The 23,122-nt window shown below is 37.3% G+C and overlaps 1 protein-coding gene across 1 annotated transcript in view; it reads right to left on the reverse strand.

Moving 5' to 3' along the window:
- Window positions 1-16,016: 16,016 nt before the first annotated feature.
- LOC125716080 (BMP/retinoic acid-inducible neural-specific protein 1-like) overlaps window positions 16,017-23,122 on the reverse strand; it is a 73,040-nt gene continuing 65,934 nt past the window's right edge. The window contains exons 7-8 of the mRNA XM_048988319.1: window positions 22,397-22,619; window positions 16,017-19,293 (exon numbers count right to left, since the gene is read on the reverse strand). Coding sequence (XP_048844276.1) covers window positions 18,153-19,293; window positions 22,397-22,619 — 1,364 coding nt within the window. The 3' untranslated portion in view covers window positions 16,017-18,152. The remainder of the gene's footprint in view (window positions 19,294-22,396; window positions 22,620-23,122) is intronic.

The raw sequence follows: 23,122 nt of genomic DNA on the forward strand, positions 1-23,122 counted from the left end.
ATGAACAATTTTGGTGGAATTAGGAGAGTCAAGGTATGCACTTAATTTTGCAGTTGGGCAGCTGTGGTTTTATGTTTTTTGAATACGCTCCGGAATAAACCTGGGCATCCCTTTCAGACAGCTGCCTCTTGCATCCAGAGTTACTCCTGTTCGTCTTGGTATGTCGACATTATACTGGATACCGTGGCTCTCCATACACCTCTAAGACGCGCCAGCAAGATGCTCCAGCTAGACTCACACCAATAATTTGTCCTCTTTTGAAGTCTGATATATCTCCCATTGTGTTGTATGGATTGCAGTATTTTATGTACAGCTGTGCTATTGCTTTGCTGATTTAACCTTCGCACTCTGCTCTCAATAATGTTATGTGCAATCAGTGAATTCTGGCCACGAGGCCACGCATACAGTATATAGGTGTGAAACCTCAACCACTGTTTTGGCCAGTTTTTCAGTTTCATTGTCCAACCCCCTGTATATCATGTGTGCACTTTACAAAAGGAGCCTGCTACTAGAATTAGAGGTTAGTCCTAAAATAAACTAACGCCAAAGCCAAGAACCTGAGCCGTCCTGGAGGAATGTGCCAAAAAAGTGTCACGGTTTGATTGAAGCAGATGTGAAGTTTTATTCTTCTTCTAAAGGCAAAGTGTTACTTTTGGCACAGACTCAGTAAAGTAAAATGCCTTTTCAGGCATGCGTGGTGTTGAGGGCATAATATGAAATCACCCTCTTAAGTGGAAGCTATTTTAGAGCATTCTTATATTTACACTAAATATTGCTATGAAATATTGAATAACATGTTACATTTGAGACATATTGGCATTATATAGTAAAATCTTAAAAGCGGGAGACATAGGTAATGTATAAATACATTATTGCATGCTTTGTACCTCAAAAGTATTAATTTCACATTTTAAAAATTATGTTACATGATTAGACCATTTGATATGAGGGAAATGAGGTGGATCTAGTCCATAAAATGGAATATTCTCCACAATGTCTTCTCTTCATTCTTTTTATTTGTTTCATGAGATTTGCATTTCTTTTTCCCAAATGAGCAACGATAGATATTAAATGTTAAGCTGTCTTTAAATGGGCCAGCTTTATACCTGCAAAAAACGTAAAGTTGCAAAGGGTGCAAAGTTAAATTTATATGCTCCATTTGAGGAAAAGCATTGCTTGGGGGTATCCTTCCTTTCTGCATGACCCTGAATAAGGTAATTTAAATGTGTTGGTTTAACATGAGAGGTAGGAGCTCTGTCCCCTTTTCTCTCTTTCTTAACCTATGCTATTAAATTTTTAAAGAGGTAGTACTGTACTGTGTGATTTGAGCAAAAATGCTTTAGGCTTCAATACTTTTTTTTTCCCTTTTTGCAGTGAGATTTATTGATAATACTTTACTTGAGGGGGCAAAAGTAGCTTAGTAAGTCAGTTAGTACTTAAGTATAAACAGACAGTGACTGTATAAAACACATGAACCACTATGACTGATTAATTATGAACGAATATGGGATGAGCACTTAACTAACACTTAGTTTCTGGTTAATTAATACATTAAGTAAGAGTGTGTACTACATTATTTGTGTCCCCTTCAAATGTTACCGATTTCATTTGTCCCTACATATTCTAATATTATATATTTATCTGAAATTTTAAAAATCCTTCAAAAAGAAATAATATACATACTGTAGATTACATATATTCATATATTTTGAGTATAGACTATGTCATTGAGAACAGTAAATTTTTAACTGCAAAACTTTTGTTAGTAACACTTTTGATTATCTTTGATTAATTTTATTTTAGTGACTGTAGCAGAGTATTTCTGCAGATTAAAATTTATTCCAATTCACCCTAAATAACAGCAGATCTATAATAAGCTAACTAACCCCATTCTCGAACATTTCAACCCAAAATTCATCACTGAATTGAATCATCAATAACTTTCCCTCTCCTTAATCCCCACAATAAAAAAAAAAAAAAACTTTGTTCGTCAAGCATAGGGATAACCTAAGCATGATCGTGGTTCAAATTTTATATAATAAATGTTTATGATGGCGAGAATAATGTTTTCTAATCCCATAAACACATATTTAGTGGAAAAAATTATTTTTAGAGAAAGTCATCAATGCAAAAATAAAAACTGTTGGACCATGACAATGCCAATTTAATTCTGATGCGATGTTGTGTATATTGTACACACACACACACACACACACACGCACACATGCGCGCGCGTTTGTATTCATATGTTTGAAGACTGTTTAGTCACTTCTATTGGGAAAATCCCTAAACCTACAGTAACAATGACAGTCTTAACCTTACCTACCCAGTCCTAAATTTAACCATAAGAAAAACAGATGAAATACAAGACTTCTAGCATTTTTTTTCTTGATTGCAGTCACAGAGTTTCTCCTTGTGGGGACCGAAAAAAATGGTCCCAACGTCATCAAAATAACAGGTTTTTATGACATTGCAATGACTTTTACGCACTATGCACCACAGTGACCCTGCTTTGGTACTTTACCTGGTCTATCACTTTCTGGCTAAGATTCTGTTGTCCCTAAACATTTACATTTTGCAATAACACCACAGTCCCTTGACCATGAAGTATCTACAGTAGCAGGAATAAAAAGTCTGCAAACTGACTTATTGCAAAAGTGGCATCCTATGATAGTACCATGCTTGGATTCACTGAGCTCATTCACAAATGATTGTAAACCTGACTGAATGGCTAGACACTTGATTTTATACACCTTTGACAATGAGTCCAAATGAAACACCTGAATTCAATGATTAAGAGGCATGTCCCAATATAGTCCATATAATTATGGTTCTTATATGGGTACTACTTATGGGAATTACTTAGCATGTACAATTGGGACCTGTCAAAGCTGCCTACTAAAGAGAGTGATAGGGTCGCATCATATGACCTGGTCACCTGACCAGTGAAAATGGTTTTGGAGGAGTCTGACGAAAGACTGAAGGATAAATGGCCAATAAGCAGTCAGCATATATATATGGGCAAGTGGAAAAGCATCGCAGGAGGCCACCTCATAAATCTGGCACGGGAGTCCCTGAAGCAATTGGGGTTAAAGACCTTGCTCATGGGCCCAATGGTAGCATCACTCTGCAGACCACGGGAACTGAACCGGCAGCTTTCTCAGTCCCAAGCCACAGAGCTGCCCACCCCCCATACAAATACACTTTTTCAAATACTGTTTTGGTCAGTGCATAATTTCGTATGTTGCTTTATAGTTTTGATGTCTTTATAATCATTATAAAATGCAGGGAATAGTACAAATAAACCTTTCTATGGGTACGTGTGTCCAGCTGATTGTCTATGTGTGTGTGTATTATATCACAACATACTAAACCATTCGGAACCATGCCATGCTGTTATGTGAAGCCATACTACAGCATGCTATACTGTACTACACTCTATCAAACCATGCCAAAAAGAAGGGTGACATTTCGGAAAGAAATGGAATGCAGTTCATATGTTGTGGTGGCTTTACCATCTGTTCGTGCATACTTTAATGCAACGATGAACCTCAGAAATGATAACAGTTAAGTAATTATCAATCTCAAATTCCTCTGATTACTCCGGGCTATAATCAAATTATTGCACTGCCATACAAGTACAGATGACAAAGCTGTTGTGGTGAATTATGTATTGCGCCCAAGCAGTGGTATTTGGCTAATTAAATTTCTGGAATATCTACAGACACTTTGAAAATCTGAGAAAACCTCCTGACACTGTTTCTTAATCCATTCATGCATTTATAATTAGTTATGCCATAATGCGGGAAGAACAATGTTTCGTTTTTTTTTTTTTTTTTAAGTTCCCCCATTCCCTAGGGTAATCAAGAGTCAAAAGCGTTTTTAATAAGGTATCTGTAGACATAGTTAAATGAGCAAGATAAAAACAAGATTTTAACTGAGCAAAGATTTCATTTGACCGCACAATAGATTAACAATTGACTTTGACACCGAAACTGCCGCATGATTGACTGGAGATGATGTGAAGCTGAAAAAGTTGTCATAATGAACCAATTATCTGCCTGGGCTGGACATAGCAGTGCTGAGCCTTTTGATCATTAATAAAAATTCTGTGCATTAAAGCTTAGAAAATAGGTGCCTGTTATTTTTCTGCCCATTTTTCTTTGTGTTTTTGGTTCAACATAATAATTAAATAAATAATGTTCCACTTCTTTCAGAGAAGCACCATTATTATTATTATTACACCATTATTGTTACCAGACTTCTGTTCAGCAGGTCACTCTTAACCCCAGCTTTACCCAACATAGTGAGAGGGCGCTGTCTGTTATACAGGCCTTATATTATAAGTGTTTATTAACTTATTTTTCTAAAGCAGAGAATAGTCTTCTGGTCAAAGAACACATAAAATAAGGTGGGTATGAACTAAGTAATTATTACATTAGTGTTGGCCTCCATCATGAGGCTTCTTAATACCTACAGTATGTCCCATTTTGACCTTTTCGGTCAACAGACCAAGGCCACCCTGATGTCCCCCCAGCCTGCAAGAAGATTCACTGCAAATGTTTCTCATGTGTGTTTTCTTAATGGTTAAACGAACTGCTGAACCACATTCAGACCTCAGACTCCCATTCTGCCTTCAAGAAATACCTCAAAATCCATCTGTTTGAGGAATTCTTCTACTAGTCTTATAGCACTTTATGTTCCTTGAATGATCTAATGCTACCACAAGGTCAAAATAACAGGATTTTATCATAATGTGGGGACATAGATATACACAATTCATATCATTTTCATAGTTCATTGTGTGTCTATTGTGTGTCATCTGCTGTGTTGAATGTTACAACTGTTTGGTGTGTGCGCTACTCCTCTATGCTTTTTAAATTTCCCATTGGGGACAAATAAAGTTTTTGGAATTTAAATTTGAATACCCCCCACACACACACACACACACACACATATACACACGCACACACACGCACACACACACACACACACACACACACACACACACACACACACACACACACACATCTGTGTGAGGACTCTACATTCATTTCTGTGGGTATAACTCAATGTCAACCTTAACCCTGACAACCTTAACAAAAATATAAAATAAAAAGCCACTCTCACACATACTTTATAACTGTTTATCTCCACAGGCTGTGTTTACATTGCCCTGAGAAAAGATATATTCATGCATAATTTTACCTGTAAAATACATTAAAGGTCAAGTGTTGAGGGGTGTGCTGACATAATTCAATTGCTGTTCTGCAATAAAATGTACAAAAGGAAAAAGGCAAACATTTCATAACAGCTTTTATGTGTTCCTGTCTATATTTACATCTATAAAGCACTACACTGAAAATGTCTGCTATTACCCTAATAATTAAATCTTTAGATGAGTAAGCTTATAACTTTATAACACAGATGCCCCCATAATAACTCTCTCAAACGACCTAGCCTCTATAATGAGAGTGAATATATATTACATGTATACAAAAAAGAACATAAATATCTATTTTTTGCATTCCATCTTTCAAAATGTTTAAAATGGTTCTTCCTAAACTCTACAATGTTTATTCTATAGTCACTCCACTCAACAAGAGATGCATAAAAGTGACTGTTTTCCCACATTCATATGTTAAAAAACAGTTTTTGTGATGATGGTTGATTGACGCAGCTTTTCTTACAAAGAAATTCTAGTTTTCTACCTGCAATAGTTGGGTTTCTCTGTTGTAGGTCTTCGCTACAGATGAACAGGTACTGTAGATGAGCTGAACTAGGAACCAAATGTGAGGTTATTTAAATAAACCACTTGAATATATAAAGATGAAAAAGAAAACTAGACAGTATCAAGTTCAGTGACTGGCAAAGTTTATCAAGTCAAAAAGAAAAATATAATAAATAAAGCAAAACTAAAAACTAAGAAAAATAACCCACTCAAAACATGCAGATAAACAGCAGAGTGTGTAGTGTGAGTGACCTCTTTGTCTAGTTCAGTGTTTCCCAAGCCAGTGCTCAGGGACCCCCAGACAGTCGACATTTCTGGTCCTCCCCAACAGCGAAATGAACTGGAAGAGAGCAAAAACGTGGATGGTCCCTGAGGACCGGGTTGAGAAACACTGATTTACAGAGTTTGTTAGAAGCAAATTTGACCAGTTAATACATAAGGGCTCAGGATGATTTGAAATCAAATCAACTCTAAATGGTTTTATGGCATAAGTACAACGGCCCTGGTGAAAGATGGAAGAAGCACAATATTATCCACCTCCCATCCAATATGACTGTCCACGTAAGTGAAGGAAGTACATATATGACTTTAAAGTATTAGTAACTGGGACAAGTGTTATGGAAGAGAGCACTGTCTTCATGTTTTAAGACCTTTTGGAGCAGAACAAATTCATATATTTTGGTGAAAAACAAGGCTAAATGGATTTGCCTGAAGCTGACATTTGGCCACCAAAAAATTGCAGGGATGGATAGACAGGCCCTACTAAAGTGTCTGAAATTTCATCTGTTTTATTACTGACATAATCATACTGTACTTAGCAGAGGGAAATACTGCTTCCCCCGATACTTCAAAAGTGTCTATCTGCACCACAAACAGTTGAGTCATATTGGAATATTTGAGGATTGGGGCTGTAATAAACTTCAAAAAGCCCATTTATTCTTTAACAACTGGTATTTTTTTGTATTTTAGCTAATCCTACTGGCACAGTAATGGATGCAGCCATGAATCTGCTGTGTGAGAATAGAAGCCAGTGCATGATCATTTACTAATTCTGTCTAATTTTTATAGCCGCATAAGTCAAAAAAATAACTGCAATGAGCCCAGCAGTACAATTCTACAGTGATGATAAACAATTATTTAAACAACTGCTACAACAATAAATGAATATCAATACAATTTAATTTCAATATAAAATCCTTTACAATGAAGAACATTTTGAAAGAAAATTTAAATATATCCAACCACCTTCTCATATACGCATGTACATATTTACAGTATATAAGTATGACGTACAGTAATGTGAGTTATTAAATGCTCCCATATCATACACTATGATTTCTAGGTGATACATAAATAACTAATCGTGTGTTTTTTGTGCATATCTCCACAATACTTTCATTAAACAGAAAGCATTGTAGCTTATCTGCCTGCACCCGCTGTGCCCTTGAAGCACCAGGAAGGAAAACAAATTAGCAGTATGTTGCAGCAATCTAGTTTAGTTCCAGGCTACCATCATGCATATACTCCCTCTCTGCACAAATTAGAGAGACCAATTAGCCTAACTGCATGTCTTTGGACTGTGGGAGGAAACCAGAGTTCCCTGAGGAAATGTACATGAGGCGTGGAGGAACATGCAAACTCCACATGGACACATGAATGATTCAAATCCCCGGCACAGCAGGTATGGGTAGCAGTAATGCAACCCACTGAGCCGTCATGTCATGATACATAAAATCAAGTCATATAATATGTTGTTTCTAAGAATGTTTGTTTACCTTGAAAGTAGAAAAAAACAAATAAAAGTTGTTTTCTATATTTAACATTGCAAAAAAAATTTATAAATTCCAATTGTGACTCAAGAATAAAAAGTTGGCCATTTTGTCTTGCATCTGCAGGAATTGTTTTATACAGTACCATATTTAAGACACCCCAGATATAATATTTGACTTTTGAGACATTGAGACTAGTCATTCTGGCCTTTTGCAATAATACCAATAAATGTATTCAGGCCAGCTGTCATATCAAACCCCCATCTGAAAATGTGTACTTGCTAGGATATAACGGAATCTGGTTGAAATGAGTATCCGGTATTTAGTAATAATGTGTTTTTTCCTTCAGCGTTTCTTTCTGTGTCTTCATTGGATTTCAGGGAAGCGGTGATGCGCAATGGCTTCTTACACATTCCCTCCCTCCCAGAAAACCATGAACTACACAATAATCTTCCTGCACGACACCTGTCACTTCTCTGTGTTTGACCAGCGTTGCATGTGTAAACTCTGTTCTGTTGCAATGTAGTTAATCTATTGCGTGATTTTTTAAAAAATATGCATGTTTTATTTTTGAAAAGATGCATTTTTAAAGCAATGCTATTTTGGTATCTTGATGAAAAATTTTGACAATTGGGGGGGGGGGGGGGTGGAATTATAGCATTTACCAAATGGATATATTGAGGTTTACCAGTATATCATATTTCTGAAATACTATGCAAGCCTTCTGTCCACCCATATAGAAAAATATACAATTGGTTCTACTACACAGCATGTACAATTACTGTATGGCCCATTTCATACTATACCAGTCAAAAGTCAGGACATGCCAAGTCGCCTAAAAAGGAGAGTGACAGCATTGCATTACATGATCTGACCACCTGATCTAAACATAGTACAAATGGTTTTAGAGGAGTTTGACCAGAAAGTGAAGGAAAAGCGACCAATATGAACTCAGTATATATTGTGGAAACTCCTTCAGGACAGCTAGAAAAGCATCCTAGGAGGCCACCTCATGAAACTGGTGCAGTGCAGACAGTAGGTTCAGCCAGTCCCTGGGGGAACTGGGGTTAAGGGCTTTGCTTAAGGGCCTAAGGGTGGGATCACTCTTACGATCACAGGATTTGAACCGACAGCATTCTGAGTCCCAACACACTAAGCTGCCTCCCCCCTTCAATATTTTTTTGTTTAATACTTTTCTGGTGTAGCGCTTGGCAGACCCAGGCATCACAGTGGCAGGGACAAGATGAGGCGATATAGTATTAACAAGGTGGCTCTTTTAATTGTGGCCCTTGAAAGGACTGTACACAAGAAACAACTACAACTCTGACACACATAGCAGGGAAATGAAAGGAGGTCGGATGCTGGACAGTAAGGCACAAACTTGGTGGGTAGTTTACACAATGGCTAAAGACATGCAAGGATTGGACAGAATTCACACATGACACAGGCAAGGGCACACATGACAATAGTACAAACAAGTGATTGTTTGCACATATCTCCCAGCATGTTCTGCACTGTTAATGGTTCTGCTATGTGAACAATCTCACCTGCGCTACAATATTAAACATATAGTTAATGTAAAACAAAGGAATCATACAAATCTTCAAAAGACTTTCATTTGAAAATATTCACACAACTGCAGAAATCCACATCAAACCATTCTCACCTTCTGTATTAATTCCAGATACGGATTCAGCTAATTTTGTTGATTGAGCAGATACAGTCACAGATACAGACCTGCACTCTCTCATCCCTAATATTTACCTGCAACCATCTCAGTTCATATATTGCAACCTGTGATAGTACAAGTATTAAGCAACACTATTGTGTGAATGAAAATACTGTATTTCAGAAATGGAAACAAAACATTTCCCTCCACTGATCAGGATTTGAAGTAAAAAAATAATAAAAATAGCTTGGGGACATTCATCCCTTCTGATACTGGAAAATAGGTTGTAGGACACAGAGTCAACACAGAAGTTACATTAGATACAAGGTTCAAGAAAAAAGAAGTTCATCAAATTTCCGGTATTCCCCTGGCTTAACTATAGTGCTTCTTGCCACACAACACTTGGCCCTGGTAAATACTTACAGTATGAATACATCTGTAGCAGATGGTACGCTTTAGTAGCTAACTTCGAGTTGTTCTCCTGCAACTTTTGGGACACTGCATGTAATGCAGAAACCTCAGGGATCCAAATGCAGAGCATATGACATTTAGAAGCAAAGAACGGGAGATGTAATCGGAGGTACAACCAGGGAGGGAGATCGGTGAAGGGGGCATGGTCACTGTGAAGAAGGTGGTAGGTTGGAGCTGAGCCTTGCACTATCAGCCTGGATAGACCTCGTTCTCTGACGGAGTGAACATACTGTAAGAACATAATCAAGATAATACAGTTTTGTGATATCCATGTTCCCGAAGATTCTAATCATTATCCTCAAAGAGGCAGGATTACTATACAGTCCCCGTGGCATACAATTGAATTCATGCAGTCCAAACAGAGTTCTGAAAGCCATATCATTCTTGCCATCTTAATGCACTGGAATATTATAAAAGCAGGATGTGAGGCCCAGTATGCTAAAGAGACAATCACTAAACAGTCCATTTAGTATGACAAGGAATGGGCATCCTTTAGCATTCTGGCGTTAAGCCACTCGAAGTCTGTGCAGATCCATAACCCACTATCTTTCTTCCATCTTCTTAATTGCGTCCACGCCCAGCTCGGACAAATTTCTTGTGGACAGTACAGCAAGACAAGTACCAAATTAGACAATGGGTTTTCCAGGAGCAACATGTAGGCCCTTTAAAATGTTAAATCCTCAGTTAGCAGGTGTAGAGAAATATTAGCTACACTGCAGTTTCTATTTGATGTGATAGATTTGTCCAGAGGATTTACTTCAGAGCATCCACTTATGATCATAGAGAGGACTGACAAGTTGAACTTCAAGAGCACCTAACGGAACACATACTGTAAAAGTTTGATAAAAGTGTTTCATGAAATCGTTAAGCTAACTTGAGAAGACTAATGTGGATACAACAAAACAAAAAGGAAATAGGTCAGCATGGTTGCGATCTATGGAGGGGTTCCTTTATGTTACCTACACCACCCCTCTCTAGGTGGGGGTTATCTAGTTTAACTGATGGTTCTGTCTTGTATTGAGGTTGCTGGGTAGTCTGCTGAGGACAGTCCTTCCAGTGACCAGAAGACAAACACTTCAAAAATCCACCCTCTTACTGGCAGTGAGGCCTGCAACAGCTACTGTCTTGTTTAGCCTAATGCAATACTCATTACATTCTCACCAGGCATAGGCAATGCATCGTAGAAATCTGCCCAGCGAATACTTCGGCACACCAGTTTACTTAAATGTTGTTTGGCAATATTGAAAATTCCATGGGGATCCACGGAATAGTCAATGCTTGTGTTACTATGCAGTTTTATCCCAATTTTCCTGCTTTGCCTCTCCAGCTCACCTGGAGCTCTTGTGAATGCTTGTGAAATGGAATGGCTCACACCCTTAAGTATATGTTTATATGGGTCTTGAATTTCTTTGATTGATAACCTCTAAATAAATGAGGTTTCTTTGCATCTGATTGCATGACACACTGGACATTGGAAAGCTTAGGATTTCTATCACAATAGGTACTCTTGTCAGACTGAAACTGAGCTGGAATAGATTGACCTGGTGATTATCCAGATGCATAATGAGAAAGTCGGTTTTAAACAAAAAGATTCTCTATGTTGATCAGGATTTCGTGGTTTCAAAAAATATATATAATTTCAGTCTGGCTATAAACACAGGTCTATTATTACCCCCACCAAGAAAAAACACCATACCAATAGTGAATAGCAGTAGCAGTAGCATCATGCTGTCAGGGATGCTTTTCATCGGCAGGCCATGTGCATTTTGTAAAAGTATAAGGAAGAATCGAAGGTTCCAAACCTTTTTGTTCATTTTATTACATGGTTCCACCTGCCTGCAGAAAGGAAATCCAATCTGTCTCTTTTTATTTATGTGCTGCTATATACAGTACAGGTGAAATACACTGACATGATCACACTACTGAAGTCTGGCTGACAGTTCATAATGCATCCAAGGCATTGCTGACTACCATGCATTGGATAATTTCCATTGCTGTTAGTGAAATCCAAACCCTTTGCACACAAGAGTGAAAGCACTATTCTCTGATCAAATTCACAGAACAAAGAATGAAATTTGCAATCTGTAAGTGGTTATTGTTTTCGATAGTAATGCATGAATCGGGATATGGTTTTGTACGTTTTTGTTCATGCTTTTTTAGTTTGGCTTTGGGCAAAGTCTCCAGTTAAACTCTAATATATTGTGGTTTGAATTCTAAACCTTCATTTACAAACAGGCAGTATTGTAACTATATAATATTCCATACATTGGCCTTTGAAATATCCATCCATCTTCAAAGTTATCATACTTGAGTAGAGTCACAGTCAGTCACAGTTGCAGTCACAGAGTACTCAGCTAGTTGTTTGAATCAATTTCTTGGTCTAGATATTTACTTTCTGAACCTGAAATTTCTGCCTATTATCCTGATCCAGGTTGCAGTGTAGCCCGAACCTTGAACCTGTTGACGTCAGCTGAAAATAGAAATAGTTCATCTTTCATGTTACCTGCCAGTCTGGAGATTCCCGCCCACCTCCAGATTGTTCCAATCTGTAATCACCCACACATGCCAGTTCTGAAATTCCAAACAACAAAATCCAACGGTAACTCGTCTTTTACATGCTTTAATCTATGCAATGATGTTAAATGGCCATTGTCATACCTTAGCAAGCAGATTCAGGTAGGTACTGGTGAGCAACGCAGGCAGGTGGGTTGGCAACAAGAGTAGGTAGGCGACAGACATTAGTTTGCATGCAACAGGCAATGATTAAACAGAAACAATATCTGAAACGTTGAATCAGTGCAAAAGGCAGCAATAGAAGGCGAAGCAATAGTAAAATGAAAAGTGGAGCAAAACTGATAAAGCACAATTATGATAAACTACCATAGACTGTCAGTGGTTTCAACAAGTTTCAGTGTCTCACTGCCCAGTGGACTGTGACGCCATCTTTGTCAACACTGCTGACTTCCTATTCTTCTATCAAAAGCCTTACATCCAAAGACATATAGGTACAAACCAACCACTAAATATTTAGTAAATGTTTAAAAAATACAACAACAACATAAAAACCAAAAATACAATTCTCTAGAATATTTCATCAGCCTAATTATGGCTTCTACGGTATGTGTAGTTCATTGTCAGTCAGTTTAAGCTCACTCTGGTCAATGCTTCTAGTCTAGATTTGGACATATTCTACAGTTTATCAGTTATAATATAACACTTTTTCTGCTCACCTGATCCTGCTTGGATCTATGGTCCTGTGCAACTCAGCTGTTTAATGAATGTCTCACATTAATGGCCCCAGTCATGTCATCAATGAGTACTTGAAGTCCAGCTTGTAAAAAATGAAGAATCTCACATGGAGAAGAAGAGTACCCACAATGAGAGGAATATTTGCACTGTGTGTGTGGATTATGTTTATATTACATTGTGGGGACTGAATATTCCTCACAATGTGATAAAAAAACCCTGCTATTTTGACATTGCGGGGACAGTATTTTGGTCCCCAGAAGAGGAAATTCAATGTTATAAAAATTTGTGACTGCAATCAAAAAACTAAAAATGCCAAAGGTCTTGTATTTTATTTGGTTACTTCTGATTAAGGTTAGGACTGGGGAGGGGTTAAAGTTGTCATTGTTGAGATTTGGGTTTTTCCCATAGAGATGAATGAATGGTCCCCATTTTGATGGGTACGGGTGTGTATGTGTCTGTATGGCTTAGGCTGTGTCCTTGGTCGTATATCCTTCTTTGGCACTTTCATTTAGCCGTATGTGTTCCATAAGTTCAAGTTCATAGTGTTCTACATTCTAACAGTCCTTTTTGAAACTATGGCCCTGAAGAAATTGCTTATTATACTAGATTTGAATGTCCCTATAAATTTATTACAGTTAACAATTAACTCACAAAACATTAAACTCAATAAACCCCAAAGTAGACTGATTTATTGAACTGTTCTAATTATGTCTTGACATTCCTTGCTTCCTTGTAGTAGAGGGCTGAGCTTTAATAATACTGGAGGAACAATAATATACTCTAACTGCCTGACCTCATTAGTGTGTTGACAGCCTGCAGCTCATTAATTCCTTATACAGTCGAAAGGATGCTTGGAAGCAAGTACTATAGGCTTGCAATGGTCCCCACTGTGATTTTCTGTGTGGAGTTTTGAAATATGTACCTGATCAGACTCATGTTACCAATGAAAGTGGTAATTTTCTGCTGCCAGTGCAATATTAATTAAGCCTTCAGTTTATAATCATTTTCAATAATTGATGTCTGAGATGATGTATTTGCTTTTTGCACAACTACAGTACATTGAAATGCTTCTTTTTCATATTCCATCTTGCTCCCCTTTCAGATAAACCCACATACACAGATGACAGCAATGCTTGTGTTCCAAGCACAAGGTCAACAATTTATCCGGCGCCAATTTATCCGGAGTATATTTGTGGGTTAAGGGCCTTGCAAAAGGGCCACACAGAGGGCCCTTTGCCGAGGATAGTATCCAAATCTGTGACCTTCAGATCACAGGCACAAAGGTCTAACCTGCTCAGACACGCTGTCCCTTTGAAATTTATAGATGCAAAAGATTGTAAAGATAAATAACTATTTATAAATATATTATGTATACATAGATTTAGAGGCATAAATGAAGGTTTTACATTTTGTATAATTATATGTTTAACATATATAATTATATATGTTATAGATATATGATATATATCTATCATGCTTGCCACAAAATTAGATTTGATTGTTTTAAGTGATTATATATCCTTGACTATTGAAACACAATTCATCCAAAAAATAAGAAATGAGTATTGAAAATATTGATAATACACGAGACACAGGGTTGGGCAAGGAATGACATCTTTATTATTTTTTTTATGTCCTTTTAAAGGGAAACAGATTTAGGAAAGTAAGTAAACATAAAAATAAAACCAGAAAGACAGGAAATTTCAACATTACACAGAATGTGGAACAAGTGGAAATAATAAATGCATCAACTCTGGTAACCTGATGCTCCCTCCTAAGATTGCCACACTGTCCTTTATTCACAATGGGATTGTAATGATAAATGAAAGAACTGTATTTTAAAACATTTATTTAAAGAAATGTACAGTACTACCATGATGAACAGAACAGCAAAAACTACAAGGACAAGTCACTGATAGCTATGACATTAGATTTTCCTTTTAAAAATTCTTTTTTAATATATTCATATATGTAACTGTTGCAATTGTACAAGGATCTTATTCTTGTATATCTAAATACACTTAAATTATGTAAATTAATACATTTAAAGAATATTTTGCCAGGATGAAGGCTTTCAGCTCCTGCCACATGATGGAATGTATTGTCCATGTGAGATTTTGAGACAGTAGAATCTGTATTTATACACTGCAGTAAAAAAGACTGAAGACTGAAAGAAAAATCAGTGGGGGAATTCAATTTTTTTCCCTAAAGTAATGCTGTTAAGATGCATTTCATTCTGATAAATATAAGAATTTTAAAAGCCTGATATTTGCGATTATACATACAAGGATATGTATAAACTACCAGTTTTTTTAAAAAGACATATTTTATTATATTTGTATATGTTTGCATTATTTTCGATGATCTTATATTAAGAATGCTTTTACACATGCGCATTACAATAAATTGCTACAAAATTTGCCTTCACAGATCGGAAGACACTGAAGCATTGTTCAGGACTTTTTATATAAAATTTTGATTGAACCACTTGAGAATAAGATAATAACTCTTTCCCTCCATTTCTGGCATAATCTAATATTAATCTGGGCTCACTCTGATTTCTCCTGCAGGAACACCAGATAGAGACATCTTTTGGTCTCCCAATAAATTATTAAAGGGGTGAGTAACAGGCACTTAATCATATATCATGTCAAAATACCTTGAAGCGCAGGCAGCTGCATTCTGTAACACATTTACTTCCCATTGTACTACTTTTTGAAAATCATGACTACATTTGATGTCATCCAAGTTCCAGAAGTCACTATGTTACCTTCACCAATTGCAATAACATAAAGATGTAAATAAGTTTCTATACATTCAACTATATATATTTGGAATTTCCATGACATTAAGGTTAATTTCAAAGTGTAATTGTTTCATTAATGCATTTATTCCTTGCTAATTTGTGATGCATTCTTTTTGTTATTTTTAATTTCATTACCAACAGTCCTGAGGCCAAAAAGAATTTTTTGGGGGGGTCCAGCAACTCTACAGATGGGTCTCCCATGGTAGATTTGCTGACCATGGTGTGGAGTGTCCAGGGTCCCTCTCCATAGATTTCTCTGGGGGGGGGGGGGCAACACTGGTCCCACCCAGGACCCAGCAGGGGCCAGCCAAGGACCAGCCGAGGACCAGCCAAGGCCCCATCATGGAAACAGGGGAAAATTCAAGTGGCTACATCTGTAGATTTTGCCAGCTAAAAAGCCAGTGCAAATTTGTGGTGGGGTTCACCCACTTACTTTTACTATACTTAACCATGTGCCTAGTTGGGAGTAAACAGATTTCGGGGGGGGGGGTCTTCTATTGTAGCTTCAATATGTCAAAATGATTTAGTGTTTTGCGTTCACACTTCAATACAAGGTACTGTATTATTTTGCGTAACCATTGACAGATTTTTTTTGTTGTTCTATTAAGTAACTCATTTGTATGATGTATGATGATAATGCAATGAAAGAGTAACCTTCGTTGTGAAGATTCAGGCCATAGTACCGCATGAAACCCAGTCTCTGAAAAAAGGTTGAATTTCAATTTGCTGGCCAACTAGAATTACTCAGTCTCATCATATTCCAGCACTTTGCAGTGATTCATACATTAACCAAACCAAGATATTTTTCTTCTTTAATGAAATTGTTACATGATTTGTTGCAGAATATTGGGGTTGTGGACACCCTTAAAAAATATATAGGCACCCTATACTTCATGTAACACAGGAAAAGAAAAAACAGCCGTTCTATGATTAATGATTAACCTATCAATCCGGCATAAATTAAATCATTCTGGCATAGAAAGGGTGTAACAGTTTTTGAAACGTATTCATGTTTTTTTCAGTGATGATTGCAACTGACGTCAGTTGTAGGTTATTCGCAAAATAGAATGGTCTTCTATTCAATAAAAGATTCAATATTTTGCATTCACATTTCAAGAGAATGTATTATTTTATGTTCTATTAAATGTTAAGCAATTCATATTTGGATGATGACATCTGTTGGGTAACACTACAAAAAAACTGTATTTTGTGATCCATAACCGAAGATTTTAGGGAATTAATACATACAATCTTTATAATGCAAATGCAGTAATACATTCTTTTCTAATTGTTTTTGCACTAACCACAGAAAACTTCTGATGAATATCAATTTTTGAATAATGGATACTTGATAATTGGATATCTTCAGAGTTACAACTGTAAATACTGCATATTTGTGACGAAGTAACATAGTAACACCACAACTGAAACATGCATGGGGATTAGATGGGGAAAGGGAGCCATTACACAGTTAATTGTATATTATCAGCTTTCAGAAAACTGACCTGTTCAATGAGGGCTTATCAGTGTGAAGCTAACTTGAATAGCACACCCAAGATATTCAAATATGAGCAAAATGTTAACTTGTTTAAAATCTGTTACACCCTTAAACCTCTTCATAGTAAAGGAGACTTTCACTAGGTGATGCCCTACATACCCAAATGACCATCGATACACAGCAAAAATATTTTTCACTGGCATTTGCATTTTAGTTTTTCCTCAATGAACAGAAAATAATTAAGCATTGTGTACAGTGTAAGATTTCCTTGGTAAGACATGGGTTATGTATACCATACGACCTTCTGTAAATCAATGCATCCATTTCATTAATAGTCAGAATAATCTACATCGCATTTATTTTACTTTATGATAAGATATGGCATGATATGATATTTACATTAAATTAGCTTCCCCAACAATTTCTAGTTTAAAATATTGAAAATGGAAAATAATAAACTTCTCCCAGGAAATTGTATGAAACTACTCATTGTGATGCCCACTTTAGGAAAAACTTAAACAACTGATTCTCATACTATGAGCATTTAGTTGCTAGCTAGGAAGAATCACATTATTAAAAGTTGCCGTAATTCCCCATTAAGAATGTATACTCATGAAATAGTGTTCCTAAAATATATAATTTCTTCTTTGAGTTAAGAACACTTAAAAAAGATTTAACTCATTAAATAAACATAAATTCAAGGCCTCTTATTCACCAGATGTTTAATTTGTCCTTTATATCCATTTTAGGAAATAACAGACATGCTCAACAATTATATTACACTGCTAAATGATTTCTTTTCTTAATTCTCCAGCTATTTTAGGTATTGTCAAAGAATTACATTTACAAATTTTATTTTTTTACATGAAAAAGAGGAAAGCACATTCTAAAAAGTACTCCTCAATTAAAATGTAAGATGTTTTCATGTTTATTTCTGTGTTTATATAATTAACTGTTTTTTAGCAGAGTTTGGTTGTCAGATGGTCAGACTGTTTCAAAATTTCTGTATTATACATGTCCAGTGCATGATTGACACGGATCATTTCACTACTGTTGAGCTTCAGTCGATGTTTTAGCATACAGGAGAAGAGGTCCAGCTGCGGCTTGTTGGGGGCCACAGGTGGGGCCAGGCGATTGATCCGGTCTCTGATGTCCAAGAGTAGCAACATGATGGAGGATGAAGAGTAGAATTGTGTGCCCTGAGTGTAGGACTGGTTGACCTGCTGGACAGCGCTGCGGAGCAGGTCTGCATTAAACCGCAGGCTATAGCCAAACACCTGCACATCTGAGATCTTGATGTATATTTGCCTCTTGTTGGGGTCAGATAAGTCAACTGGTCCTTGCCCAGTGTCATTGCGCAGAGTGGTAGAAAGCTTTGTCCGACTGCGCAAGTAAATGTGTACAGTCTCAAAAAAGGTTTTCCAGCGATTTCCCAGACGTAGAGTCCAATTGAAACACTGCGTGTTCTGGAGCCGTACCTTCTCCCAACGGGGATATCCATGTTCCCCAAAAGGCATATTCCAACCTTCCGAATGGCTTCCACTGAAGGGGTTGACATAAACGAAAAACATTGGGTCAATGCTGCTGTTGCGGACCTGGCAGATCTTCATGGAGAGCCCGATAATTGTGTGGAGATAGTCCATCCTGTTCTTGTTGCTCTTCAGCGTGAGGGACATCCGCTTTCGCCAACGCGGATCGAAGAAAGTGTCTAGTCTGATTTCGTTGCTGATGAAGGTGGTGTGTATATATAACCGTGAGTCCATCTTCTGCAACAGGTACTTCAGCTCCAGGTCCTGAAAGTCAAGGTCTGTCTCAAAGCTGATGAACTGTTCACTGCGTTCTGAGTCCACGTTCTGTGGCTCGCAGCGGCCGCGGTAGAGCTTGTAGCCCTTGTTGCAGGAGCCGCACTGCGAGATGTTGGCCAGGCTGCACATGGCGCAGCTGTTGTTTCCCCCGATGACGCAGGGGATGGGTCTTTGGCAAAGGTTGACCCCTGTGTGGCACACGCAGGTCTGCTGGCTCTCCAAAAAAGTCCCCCAGAATCCATTCTCATTACAGTATAGAAAGGACTGAACTATGTTTAGCCACTGCAAAAGGGATCTACAAAACAAGAAAAAAGAATAATATGCCATTATTAACGGATATTTACTGCTTCCAGAGGAAGGATCTGAGAAAAAACTAGCTACCATTTTTTTTAACTACTCAACCAAATCATACAAATCTTTCTTATTGTTATACATTATAGAGGATACAGACTAGATTCATCCATCAATATTTAAAATGGGGTTTTTGTGAGAGTCACAGTGAATACACAAAATATATCTTTCCCATTTAACATCCAACGCTCATCTTTAATTAGTTATGGGTAAATCCATATGACAGGGTGGCAAAGTAGTCATACTGTATCTGATTAAAATGAGAGTTTGTGATCAAGGTCATTAAGATGTGATGAGCCTTTGTAACGATCATTGGAGTGATACTCGCTTCTGTGGATACTGGCATCATTAATGGCGTGCCATGGAAAGGAGCAGGCCACTCTCAAATAGGCAGAGCCCTTCATTATCACATACTTCATGGCCTGAATAGGCAGATACATTGCAAAATTCCATCTGTCATAAACTGTTGAATTCTCCACATTCTTGTTCATACAGATTACAGAAACAAATAAAATTCTGTATTAAGTACAACACACAATTTGTTAAATGTTTAAATTCTAAATTATATATAAATGTTATATGTTTAGCAGCACAACAAATCATACATATTACGTTATTCTTTATTATAAATGAATGAATGAAAAATGCTTACTTGTGTAAGCATATATTATGCCTATTATTATCATAATTATACAATATAAGTGAATGTAAGTGTTCATTAGATATCCTATATATGTAAATGTTTCTAGGTTTGTGGCAATATGAATGCACAGAATATTTAAATGTATAACATGTCAACCTATACTATTTGTAAGAAATAGAAGCTTATCTATGTTGTTCTAATTCAAAGAACATGTAAGCAGTTACAGGTTTGGTGATTGCACAGATTGCATGTATAATTGCATTTTAGGAGGTCAATGTGAGGTCACTTTAAAAATTCTTGCTTGAACTATTACAGTATAATGCATGACTTTTCTTTGATATTAGGTTATTATTTTATTTCAAAATAGGAAACAAATGAATGTTACAAGCACCAAAATAACATTACAATATTTTTTCAGGTGGTCTTCATTTAAAGACAAATGCCTACATGTATGTTGTACAGAATTAACTCCAATATTTATTATTATAAAATTGTATGCACTCACTCTTTGCAGATCAATTTCAAACCCAGCCATAATCAGAGAAGCAAGCCAGAAGATAAACAAGCCATGCAACATAACATTCTGTCATAGTATTTTTTAGGCATTATTTCATTATTGTGAACATTGGCACAGCAGGCATGCCAGTTTGTCACAAAGACATGTACTTCTGAATCTATACAGTTCCAGAGATGCACTAATCTCAACTTGTGCTCTCAAGGCTTAGGAGGACAGTGGCTGATTTCTCAAGATAATTATGAGGCCATCTACTGTAGCTACCGGTAGCTACAGTAGAATTTCCACTAAGCACCCTGATACTTTCCTCACACCTTCCAGGCATAGTGCTGGCCCCTGGAGAGGGGGAAAGCCTAGCTAATGGCCAGCCTTGGGATTGAATAGCGGGTCGTACACCTGCTGCTGCTTCAGGCAATGCCTGCCATTTAAAATGCACTCAACAGATGTGACCAGCATCTCCTTCTGTAAACAAATCTGCTTGGTTTTTTTCCCTTCTCAGATTGCATCATTACATTACTCCTGCAATGCATGGTAACAACAAATCCTGTCCCCAGAATGGCTAGTGTTACTTTCCCTCGACAATGCAACCTCCTCTAAAGCAGTGATACACAACTTTCAGCAGCCTTCAAATTTTTGTTCTGATCATTATCAAAAATTATAATTACAACATAAATACTGGGCTTATTTCACTGTACTCCTGTAAGTTGTATGGAATGACATGTATGGAATGACATACTGAATTTCTAGGGGAACCACAACATCATACCAGTAGTTTGGATAATGACTGCACAATCTGAAATGGCTATACAGATTTTAGAAGCCAGCTTTGCATTTTTATTTAATTACAAGCTTATCTAAATTCCTACATCTGCATTCCAGCTATACATTATTAAATGCAAAATGTTCTGAATAAATATGCTCGGAAAGCAAACTGATACATTCTGGACTAGTCCTAGCCAACGTGGTGCCCTAGGCAAAATAAAATGATAAAATTTTGTCCATCTCTTTCGTTTAAAATACAATTATCATCGTAATTGTGAATTTGGGGAAAAGTTGGATCTAAAAGTTGGCTCTGAACTATTAACATTAGCCAGCTAACATAGTTAACTATCTCTTACTGTAATAGGATGATCTGCGTGATTGCAAACGGTGGTGATCTCACACTTTGTACAGATTAACTACAACACAGTTAAATAACTGTGCTCTTAGGTTAATGGAGTTAACTACAATGTCAACAAAAGTTTTGCCTCTCATCTCCTAATAAGTATTTGAAAAAGCTGAAAATATCAGGGAACGTATTCGGGGCGAGTGTGTACAGTATGTGCATTTGCTGAGAATGAAAATGTGACAGCTGAATGGTAGCATGCCTGTATCTACAGTACCACTGTGGACACCAAGGTCAAATCCTCAGTTTTTTTCTGCAACTCCAGTAACCATGATCCATTAAGGGGCTTAACACTTTTGACCTCAGTATTTCCAAAATCCGGGCTACAGCCCTGAACGGTAGCCCTGCAGAGGCACAGAGAATAGTGGTGGGAGCGGCCAGGGGGTAGAAAAGGATCGTATTCAAACATACAAATGATCAAACTCATGGAAAGTATGTCATAGTAATGTTAACCTAAGCCATGGTCCCACCATTCGGAACAACAGAAAAATATCCAGAGCTTCAGTGCAGCAGACTGGTGAGGACCTTGTATATATAAAGAATGTCTGGATAAAAATATTGATATTTTTGACATTGACAACCTTACAGGGATGTGGGGTGCAGTGGCTTTTTAGTAAGTTCAAGGGTTTTATTCTTACCATTATACAAAATATCTCTTATTCAGTCCTGTTATTGTGCGTTACATGTGCTGTGTGATTATACAGTATCTCTTGTTAGAAGCTCACCTTTCTCGAGGCATCTGGTGGTTAGGGTTATGGTAGCAACGGATGCTAAGGCCATAGAGCTTGCGCGCAGTGCGCTGGATCTTTAAACGCTGCACCTCCAGTGAGCTCTGCAGTTGTCGATAGCGAGCCTGCAGGTCCCAATCATTCCCCCATAGCAGGTGCACACTGTTCACAGAAAGGAAGTGAGTTGAAGGCAACCTCTTCAGGAATGACTTGAATTCATCTGGGAAAGCAGGAGAGAGAGGAACAGAGCGAGTCAGCTGCGCAGACACTACAAAAGAGCTATAGAATTTGTGATCCAATGGCTCCTATTGTAAAGCAAGTGTCTCTTTCAAAAGTATGAAATACTGGGGGTATTTTTTAATGGTGATGATATGTGTATGTTGTGCTGCAGTGAGAAGTCTCTCTCTCTTTAGCACAGTTCAGCAGGGCACTGACATTGGATTGTAAAGTAGCATATGGGTTATAGTGTGCGTTTTTTTTTTTCAAACTACAAAAGAAAGCAAACATTACATCGTTAACTCAACAGAAATACATTTGGTGCTTGCAATAAAAAATGTTTAGCTTTTACTCCACTAAAATCAAATTCCTCACTTTATGTATTTGGTGGGTGGGGAACTATTTACATTGAACATGAGGGGGTGCCACTTTGCTTGCTACACTTTTATATATCCAGATATAACCCATAATAAGTTCTTACCCATCAAGTTCTGGGTTTAGTTGGGA

This window comes from Brienomyrus brachyistius, chromosome 2, assembly GCF_023856365.1.
Source record: "Brienomyrus brachyistius isolate T26 chromosome 2, BBRACH_0.4, whole genome shotgun sequence".
Classification (NCBI taxonomy): Eukaryota; Metazoa; Chordata; class Actinopteri; order Osteoglossiformes; family Mormyridae; genus Brienomyrus; species Brienomyrus brachyistius.